The 11238-nt window shown below is 36.2% G+C and overlaps 1 protein-coding gene across 1 annotated transcript in view; it reads left to right on the top strand.

Moving 5' to 3' along the window:
* The first annotated feature begins 6324 nt into the window (after positions 1–6324).
* The window catches only part of LOC107750247 (inositol hexakisphosphate kinase 2-like), a 6754-nt gene continuing 1840 nt past the window's right edge, over positions 6325–11238 (top strand). Inside the window, exons 1-4 of the mRNA XM_016565557.1 lie at positions 6325–6955; positions 8538–8541; positions 8698–8911; positions 10487–10659. Coding sequence (XP_016421043.1) covers positions 6749–6955; positions 8538–8541; positions 8698–8911; positions 10487–10659 — 598 coding nt within the window. The 5' untranslated portion in view covers positions 6325–6748. The remainder of the gene's footprint in view (positions 6956–8537; positions 8542–8697; positions 8912–10486; positions 10660–11238) is intronic.

The raw sequence follows: 11238 nt of genomic DNA on the forward strand, positions 1-11238 counted from the left end.
CACAAGAACTCAGACAATTTTATTTATTTTGTTTTGTTATTTTATTCACAGTGTTTTAGAGTACGGGTATTTTTTTCTGAAATGTTCTGCAGAAATATCATGCGATTGTATAATACAAAATGTATCATCTCGGTCAAATGTGACACAGCAGTGGGTTACCATGGAGATCAGAAAAATGTCTCCAGGTGTCTGAGGAATCCACTTTCCAGCTCTGTATACAGCATTAGATGGGTGTTGTAAGTATTGATGATGCACATTTGTGTGAGCATAAGCATGGGAGTACAGCTGCTCTTTGTGAGCACAGGTGTGTGAGTTTGCTCTCTTCAGCAAATAAGCGAAGGGAAGTTAAAATGAACAAGGTCCTCCTGTGTGGCATCTATATGTTACATAACATACTTTTAAATGGTTTCTTTCTCATATTCTAAACTCCTGAAACTCTAGACTAAAACCAACACCAGTGGCCTATAGTCTACAAGCATAGAATTAAACTTGAACTAATACATTTATACTAAATACAACACAAGCATCATCATTTACATAACCGAGTTGGAAACATATAACTGGGACTCAAAATGTGAATAATTTTTGAGAATCTGTTTATTTTCAATGGATTGTCCGAATGAGCCCAACACTATATGACTAGTTTAGAATGAACTAGTTCACTTGAATGAATCAGATTTTCCAATGCTTTGAGAGAGTATAAAATGAACCTATTCACTAGAATGAATCTGACTTTTCAATGATATATGACTAGTTTAGAATGAACAAGTTCACTAGACCAGTTCCAATGCTATATATTCATTAGAATGAATCTGACTTTCCACATGACTAGCTTAGAATGAACCGATTCACCATAGAACAATTGGGACTTTCCAGTGCTACATAATTTAAAATGAACTGATTCACTAGAATAAATCTGACTTTCCAACGAAATATAACTAGTTTATTTAATGAACCAGTTGAACCAGTTCACTAAAATGAAATGGACTTTTCGATGCTACATATGAGAGAGTTTCAAATGAACCAATTCACTAGTATGAATCCGACTTTCTACACATGACTAGTTTCCCCTTAACTGTCACCGTCCCGTATACGGGACGCCTAAGTTTACTTCAATATATTTTTTTCAATAATTAAATCCTAATCTAATCATGACAAACTATATATCGTTGGAAAGGTCTAAGACTCCTAAATATATATTTTACCACTGTTTGTTGTTAAAAATTATGTAGGAACAGTAATAGATTAATTATATTTTCATTATCTAGTGTGATAAGCTTTTTCCTTAACATATTATTACAATGGGGACATTTGGTCCCCACAATGTTGGCAAAACTTGACCCACACACACTAGGACTGACAGCATTCATATCTCAGCAGGATATGCTGTTCTCTAAGGTAGGGTGGAGAGCACTCAGGATGTTTCAAAAGCTTTGTCTTAGAGAGGATGTGTGTGTTCAGGCCAACGACCCTTCATAAAGACATCAAGACACACTCTCACTGTATCCGGCATGTGGCTTATTTTAAATCAACCGTTATGCGTGTCATGATCGCACCAGCTCAGGAAGGGCTTCATATATAGACAGATGTAAGGGATATTCTGGGTTACATGTGCTGACATTGAAGATGGATTATCTCCGTGTCACGTACATGTGTTTATTGCACGTGATGGATTGTTTTCATAGTGTGGACGAGCGAAGTCAAAACCGCAGACAACTTTGACATCCAGGCAATCGTTTAAGATACTCTAAAGACTCCAGTCAAGAAATGCTCAACATGTTTTACATATGTTTATTAAAATTAGAAAGCCACAGAGTATTTTAAGATTGTATTACCTGATTCTTCCGCTATTTGTATATGCTGCTGAACACTTTTGGAGCATGTTATTATAGGTAATTTGTTTAAATGATTGTTTTATTATCTATTTAACTGTCCATTTGTCTAGTTTTATGGCAAAGTTTTTTTTAAAAAGGGGTTGTATTAGTGACAGAAAATGAAAGGTTTAGTAAACTATATGTTATTGAAATATATGTGCAATGTAAATCTATATAGAACAAATGGCTACATTTACTAGGGATGTATATATTTAATGTAATTCAAATATAATCCACCTCTATTATAAGACTACTGAAAAACAGTGCTATTATTAGTCACTATGTGAGAGTATAGGTACTGTGCAGGTATTATTCTGTGACCTGTGCAGATTTGCTCTGAGCTGTCTGGTAAATAGACTTACCTTGAGCCCAACTATTTTCCACCCAGCGCAGGACATGGCTGTTTAGGGATCTTTGGCTATTGGCCTGTATTGTTGTCTGGTTTGGCTGGTCAGTTAGATTCGTACTTAGAGTATGATCTCACTGCTAAGCAGAAGTGTTTGTGTATAGGTCAAAATACTCATGGAAAAGGCCTTCTCGTGTTCCTCAGGTAACTTTATAGTGAGTAAGTATTACTAGTAAGATTTTCTTTTGCTTTCCTTTCTCACTAACTTTGCCAGCTGTCCTTTATGTTTGTTTTCAGGTATGTCAGTCAACACCTTCTCATTTACCCCATACTAATCCATACTTATTGCTCGCGCCACTGTCATCACGTGGGCAAAATCAGGAGATTTGGCCCCCGTGGGTTCCTCAAGGTCATACTGTCCTCTCTTAATTACTCTGTCTCATACACACACACACAAATTTGGAATCTGGGGATGTCATATTCTGTCATTGCTCTCTAATTGCTATAAGTGATTCAAAACACAGGGGAGAGTTTATTTAACACTACTTCTGTATGTGATATTTCAGTGCAATATTTTTTACTAACCACTAGTGATTCCTTAGAATGATGAAATATATAAATTAAATTATTGTCCTTCTTTTCAGGGCTAACCAACCTTATTCTATGTATATACATTCTTTCTATGTATTTTATAGCTTATTATAGATTGCATTATTCTCAATTCACAATCCATTTTCTTGCATAGGGTCACATATTACTGAAATATTTATGAATATTTAATGCAAGGAAAATGAAAATATGTAGGCCAGGACTTAAATTTACAATAAAAATTGATTGGATCATGAAAAGTGGTCTCTAATTGGTCTCTTATTACAGGTGGATGAAGAAGAGGGTGAGGGTTGAAAAATAAAGGATCTTGTTGATGTCAGCTGAAAAGGAATGTCATTTCCTTTAAACTATATTTTGTTGAAAGATTTTGCAGATACATATTTTTCTTTAATAATATGCACTGATAAATCATGCGCACTAAGACCATTACGAACCATTAAAAAAAAATGAAGAAAGAATAGTATTAAGAAGGTAAATAGAGTCAATTTTAATTTTATTTACTTGCCAAAAAAAAAAAATGCTACACATCTCACAACACCAAATGGCCAGCAACCTGTGTTCATAATTGCACAAAACATGCTAACACATACACTTTGTCCTGGTTTGATGATGCCAGTCTGCACATTCATTCCAGTGTCTTTAACCCATTGGGTGCTACATTGAGAGATTTGCATGGCCTTAATCGCATTACTGTCTCACCTGTCTCAATTCATGGAGCCCAGTCTTGGCCTTGGCTTTGACCTCAAGTTCTTATTGGGTTACAGGGCACACCGTGATCTGGCAGACTTTCTTTTTTGTGCTGGATCACAGCGTACCAAGTCTGGGATTGAATTAAGAGGAGTTGAGTGCTGCCTTGGCATTGGCCACAGTTTAATGCCCTTGTTAGAACTCTGCCAAAAGCGCCACAGCAAACCTATCACTAATTGCAGGATCCAGTGCTCTCATTCTCACTTGGGTCACAGAATGTTTCATATATCTCAGAATGTATTGCAACAGCAAGCAACTGCTGAAACTCTCTGTTCCGTCTCAAATCAGTAATTAGGCTGGTGTTTCACTCTGTTGGTAGTTTGAATTGGCTCCTGCCCTCGTTTCACTACTTAACTGGAGGTCAGTGTTGTTTAAACATTTGTAAAGACATACTGGTCTCTATAGATCTTAATAGCAGCATATCTAGTTAGTTCTGTGATGAATTACTTGTCATTTAGCAGAAGCTGCTTAAATAGCTTAACAAAAATATCAGGGACAACCCATTTGGGGTTATGTACCCTATTTAAAGGCACAATGGTTCTCTCAGGGATTCTCAAGTTCACAGGTCTCAAAGGTCTCTGTGATCAAAGCGCCAGGCCTGTGTCACTGGTCAAAACCTTTAACCGCTGGTATACCACCCCTCAATTTGCATTTGTTCCATTAATGAATAAATTAAATTGTGTGGCCCTTTGACACTGCCATGCTCACATTCTCAAATATGGTAATGACGTATTAATGTTTAAAGCTCTGCATCACAGAAAATGCTGCTAATGCAAAATAGATTTCAGCAAATAACAACTTAAATCTGGGTCCTTTTCTCAGTCGATGGTATTTTGGCTTCAGAATATAAGTTACAGACTTCTTAAATGCTGCTTTTTATTTTTATTTAGTCTTTTTTAGCATGACAGGTACTGGTAACACTCTACTTGCATTTGTTCATAACAATAAAAACAAAATATTTCATTTATCTTATACTGTATATTACATGTAATAATGAAAATGTTTGGAACAGCATGAAGATTTTTACATTCTGACAGAATTTAAATTTAAATCTTTTAAATAATATTAGACAATGGTATAATTATTAGATAGTCTCTGAAGTAATATTCAATAGTAAAGATGCATCTGGCTGTCTTGATAATTTCAAGAAAAAGGGGTTCCTGCACTGTAGTGGTTATTCATGTTTTCCATCCTTCTCTCATGCTTTTTCCATGACCCATTTTCCACTCCTGAGTTCCAGCAGACGGTATTAGAGAGAGAGATTAAAGTCAAACCCGCTGTCTGTGGTCCAACACTACTGCAGACCTCCTATTGTATATGATACATGTGTCCATCCTCCTTCAAACTATGCATATTTCTCTTTCTCTGAGAAAAAATCATGTGGCCAGGTCATTCCATTAACTTTCTGTGATGTTTTCAGAATTATATTGCCCATTTACTCTCATCACAATTTGCACTGAATAGCATATAACAGCATTTCATTCACTGTTTCAATCTAAAAAAAAAAAAAAACCTGACACAATACCATTGCCACTGTCTGAAACTCAGTGCTTTCAGTTCCTCATAGAAAACAAACATCTGTCCACTTAGGCAGGAGAGACACCCTACTTCATTTTGTCGGCTGAATGATTGACCCCAAAGATTGGACCGAAAGGGCACTTTAGCATCGGCGATTAAAGGGGCATATTGTGTTTATATCATCACAAAATATATTATCGATATATTATTATAGTATATTTAAAGTTGGATTTATGGTACATCCAGCCGCATATACAGTATACTCAGGTAAAGCAGTATGTACCCACTATACACAAATCTTGGCTGTGTGACTATTCATATCATCTTAAAATATATGTAAACTATTATATGCCTATTGTTGCAAAGCTCTCTATATAAGTTTGAATATAGCTAGTATATCCAACTTCATCCACATACATACAGTAAACTCTTATAAAGAGATACTATATAGCAAATCTCAACTGCCTGATTGTTTAGATTGTCGCAAAATGTAAACTATATTATCACACACAGCTCTCTATATAATGTATGGATATATAAGTATATCCAACTTTATCTGTTTACTCAAGCAAATCAATAAACAGTAGGCTATATAGGCCTTGTTGGGATCATCACAAAATGTAAATTATATTATTGCCCAGCCTTATCTGCTAAAAGCAACTATAAAAGGCATGAGGACATTAAGGTATTATAAAAAAATTGACATCATGATTTATGTTAAGCAGCTTTGAAACAATGTGTATTGTGAAAATACAAATAAACAAATAAAATTGAAAAAAAAATATATATATTACTTATTGTTCAAATTATTGTTTTTTCTTTGGCATCTTGGCCATGTCGATGTTATCTACTAGTTTATAATTGTTTTCATTTAATATTTTAATTCAATTTAGATAATTTTCATTTCTGCTTCTTTCGTTTCCTGTCCCCCGTAAACTGCATTTTCTTGTCGTGACCCTTGCGAGTGCTTTAAAATGTGCACTTTACCAGCTTCCCTAAAAAACATCCATGTCACAGGGAGAAAAACAGCTGAGTCGCTCAGCTCCTCCCCCTCCACCCGAGACTGTTTTCCTTCTACATCCTCCCCTCCCCCACCCTTCCTCACTCTTTGTTCGCATGCTGTCATCTCCGCTTGTTGCCACCCAACACCGTTTCTGGTGCTCTGATTGGTCGATTTTGTGTTAGAGGCGGAGCTACTGATGCAGCACTGACATTTTCTCAGCTCGGCGAGAGATTACGGTGTCAGTAGAAGAGCTTCCGAGAAAGCGGCCACACTCAGGCGTTTAAGCGGCTCTTTCTCGATTAAATTCCCTAAATTTCGCCCTTAGAACAAATACAGAGCTCTTTGCTAAATAAGGAAGATACGAACTAGATTATTCGTGTCGTAAAAGAAAGGATTGAATCCAAACACAGAGCTGTGTTCTTTCTTCTGTCGTGTCGCCTTTCTTCCTCCTTCCTGTTTCTTTTGTTTATGTCCTGCAGTGTTCTGCTGCACGGCGGAGATTACATCGCTGACCGTGAATAAACGATAGAGTGAATCGAGATAGAACGAAAGGCAGAGAGAAATATATAGAGGCCTTCTAGTCCGTTTCATCCGTCTACACGTCTGTGGTGTCCAACTGGACCAGGAGCGAGAGTCTAATGCTCCCGGAGGATGAGCCCAGCCATCGAGGGGATGCAGACAGAGCCGCAGGGGTATTTGGGGAAAGGGGTGCTCCTTGAGCCCTTTGTGCACCAGGTTGGGGGACACTCGTGTGTGTTCCGCTTCGGGGGGCGGGCGATATGCAAACCGCTCATCCCCCGAGAGCACCAGTTTATATATATGCCATTGTTTGCTCACCCTCAGGTAATTCCAAACCTGGTTGACTTACTTTATTTAGTGGAATAAAAAAAGACACTTCATTGTTTTTTACAATAAAAGTGAATGGCTACAACCATCACCTTTGTGTTTTATGGAAGTTTAAATTTCTTTAAATATTTGTTATCTTTGTAAATGTCCCTTTCAGGTAGGGCCCCTATAAGGTAAGTTAAGGCTATACTTTAACGCATACACCTAGGTGTCAGGTTTTTTTTTTTTTTTTTTTTTTTTTAAAATGTTTTGATCAAAAATGACAGTAAAGACATATATAATGTCACAAAAGATTTCAATATGAAGAATCCTGAAAAAATGTATCATGTTTTCCACAAAAATATTCATCACCAGCTGTTTTCAACTGTCATTCCCAAGGACACACCTGGAAAGACAAGTTCCTCCAGCTTAGATTTTTGCTTATGTCCATCTATCTCTTTTTTTCCCTCTCTGTGTTCTTTCAAAACACAAGACACACATACATACAGCCCTGTTTGGATGCACACTGCAGCATCCATACACTTTATATGGCCTGTTTATCAGTGTGATAAGTGTGCAGGACATCTGTTTTTTATTCGGTGAGGTTGGGGGATGGGTGTGATGTCAAAACAGAAGCTTGGACATCTATGTGGTTGTTTGTTGTTTTGAAATTAATTTCTTTTTCAGAACTGTAGGATTTCAATGTCAATAATATTATATTAAGTGCGTATAAATAATGCTTTAGATTTTTTATAAATAATTTCTTTACTATAATGCGAACAAAATCTAATTCTCTGTAATGCAAAACAAAATTATATAAACAAAAAGGAAAATTAAATGTATAATTTACTTGATTAAAATGTATACAGCATAGTAGCAGTTTTTTTCTGTTTTAAGCTGATTTAAATAAACTAGTGTATTGAATTATTTGCATATTTTCTACTTTGATATATATAAAAAAATACTAGAATGTTATTGAGAATGAGAATAAAAAACTCTAAAAAATAATGTTACAATAAAAATCTTTATTTTAATTAATTATTTCAATTTTATATATATATATATATATATATTTGTTTTTTTTATTTAGGGTTGAAATGGACTTTTTCATAACATTATCCTTTTTAGTACTCTCTCTTCTGTCAGAATAACAGATTTGTTTGTTTATTTATTATTTATTTTTCAGTGCAAAGATGTTTCTTGTGTATGTCTTTGGAACTGTCTTTCGGGTTCATAATACATTCTTGTAATGTTCACATATGATCCCTTCATTTTTTGCCAGGTTTTGATGCATTGTGTTTTATTGGATGCTTTTGAAATCGGTCTGAAATTTGAGTCATGAAGTGATATGATATTTGACAATAAATAGTGTTGGTTTCATCATAAATTTAGCCTCATGTCATTTGTTTGTCGGCTGGTTTCCTTCTTATCCTTTCTTCATTGATTGAAGAGACATTTGATGTGGTTTGTTGTGACTGATTCAGTGAAACAGCTCCTGTACATTGGCTCTTGTTGTTGTTTCACAGACTTCTCTGTCTCTTCCCAACCCTCGGCCTTCTTTGCTTCCTCTCAGTAGCTTTTGTTAAAGACTGGCAAGCTTTTAAGCGCAAAAAAGAGAAGTGGGTAAGAGATGTTAAAGATTTCCAAGACAGTTTACTTTAAGCTCGGAACTCTGACACTTCCTGTTTGCCTAAGTGAAGTTATTGTGATTTCACCTCTGACCTATTTTTTTTTCTTTCTCTCTCCTATTCCATCTCTCTCTCATCCCTCTGCAGGTGTGGTGTCGGTGAGTTTCGAGGAGGATGAGGAAGGAAATTTGTGTCTTATTGCGTACCCTCTGCACAGTGAGCTTGGGGACCTGGAGAACGTGGACCCCTCGGCGGACCTGGAACCCAATAACAAAATAAAATGGGTCAGTAAGATGCTGCTGGACAATGAGGGCTACAGCAAGGACCGGTCCAGACACGCTCGGAAGGATAAGGACAAGAGGTGAGGGGATGGTAACATCTGATTGTGCAATCGTCCTATCAATATGCATAATAGATGCAAAAATAGGTTTGAAAAGTTGAAACGTAGAAGAAGTGTTCATTTTTACACCGTTGTTTTAGTCAATGTTTTTGTCTTGAAAATGTCTATAAATTTAGTCAATTATTTTTTGATAGAATAATTTTAGTCAATTTTAACTGTGATTAAAATGGCATGTAATTTAGTCAACAAAAATAACATTTTAACATTTGGACAAATCCAGTAGACTTACATTGAATGAGAGACTAGAGACCAGGATATAATAGAAACTTGGAAGTGTGTCTTTTGATATGGGCCTATAAGCATCCACCTAACAAGTAGGGCTGAATGATTAATTGAAATAGTACAATCAATCGCAGTTTGGCTTAATTCGATTTTCAAATCACAAAGGCTGATGTTTAATTAAATATGTACAAGTACGTTTTGGAGTGTGTTCATTTACACACATGCAGCTTACAATAACAATATTTTTACTGCGTCTCAGAGCAGCTAATAATGTTGTAATTCTAAAGTTATTTTAATAAATATAAAAAAGATTGTATTATTTGATCAAATACTCATTTTACATTGAAATAATAATAAAAATATATATTTTATATTCATATTGATGTATAATCAGAATGTTTTTTGACCAAACTGTGCAAAAAAAAAATGGCATTTTAAATTGCAGTCACAATTTTTATCAGAAAAATCTAAATGATATTTTCCCCCAAATTGTTCAGCGCTACTACAGCCTAACAACTGTTTAGCAATGTGCTAAAAACCACTCAGATGAGTTAGCAGCCAAATAGCACCTTGTAGCACAATTTTACATGAAAAAAACTCATGTAAAAAAAAATTACTATTTAGATCAAAATGTAGTCATTTACCAGAGACTGCAAGGAGGTTCAGAGTCTTTCTCAAGGACACAATACTGACAAATCATGTATTGTTCCTTGCGGATCGAACAGCAGCTTTTCAGTTAGCAGTCTTAAGCTTTAATGCCTAGGCCACAATACCCCACATCTCTTGAATGATACTGGTCTGTATTCTCCTGTAATAATGGCCTTGCTCAGCACTTGTCTGACTCATTGAGAATGTGACCGATTGTAGCTGAGTGCACTGACCCACAGAACACCCAGCTGGGCAGAGCAGATGCACTCTCAGCTGCTGGCAACCGGACTGGTGCAGCTGTGTGTTTTGAGCCGAAGTTTAGCAAGAGGTTATGCAACCAGCGTAGCTTTGTGACTTAGAAGTGACCTCGGTGTGACTGGGGAAAAGGGGTGGAAGGCCAGATAAGAGGCATTTGTTCTTTGTGGGGGATTTAGGATTTTAGGAATCATGGGTATTAACCCGCCTCAGCAAGCCACACGACTTGGGGTGTCACTTATGTTTGTAGCACAAACAGCACAGGACAATTTGCACGCCAAAGTTTAATACATGGGCTTAAGGGTTTGTTCAGATCTCTTAAAACAAGTTCTACCAAACACGTAGACTGATTCAGCAAGTTAGCCGTAATCTGTCTGTCTGGCTGACCCACCTCTGCCCTCACCCCTCCAGTGTGAAACGCGAGGAGGAGCTGGAATGGCTCAAGCAGGCCGAGGTGTTCTACTATAGCCTGGAGAGGAACAATGCTGCTGGCCCTCAGCTCAAGCACAACCCCTGGAGCCTCAAGTGCCACCAACAACACCTGCAGAGGATGAAGGAGAACGCAAAACACCGCAACCAATACAGTATCCTTCAATGCTGCCACAAACAACAAAGGAGGATTGGTCTAGTGCAGTTTACTGCTGATTGTTAAATTATTCCGTAAATTTATATATTGTACTGTTCAAACATTTGGGGTCAGTAAGGCTTGACCTAATGTTTTTTTTTAAAGAAATGAATACTTTAATTCTGCAAGGATGCATTAAATTAATCAAAAAAGACATTTAAAATGTTATAAAAGTTTTATTTTTTCAAATAAATGCTCTTCTTTTGCTCTTCTTTTGCTTTCTATTCATCAAAGTATTCTGAAAAAAAAAGATTACGAAATAAAAAATTAAGAGGCACAATTGTTTTCAACAATGAAAATAAGAAGTGTTTCTTGAACACCTACTCAGCATTTTAGAATGATTTATTAGAATGGTTTGAAGGATCATGTGACACTGATGACTGAATTAATACTATAAATGCAGCTTTGCCATCACAGGAATGATTGTTTTAAAATATATAAAAAAATAAAAATAAAAATAATAATATATATATATATATATATGCGACGGGAGCGTAGACCGCCCTGGTGGTTGATGTACGCAACGGTCGCAGTGTTG

This window comes from Sinocyclocheilus rhinocerous, unplaced genomic scaffold (genome assembly GCF_001515625.1).
Source record: "Sinocyclocheilus rhinocerous isolate Xijiao unplaced genomic scaffold, SAMN03320098_v1.1 scaffold963, whole genome shotgun sequence".
NCBI classification, from domain to species: domain Eukaryota; kingdom Metazoa; phylum Chordata; class Actinopteri; order Cypriniformes; family Cyprinidae; genus Sinocyclocheilus; species Sinocyclocheilus rhinocerous.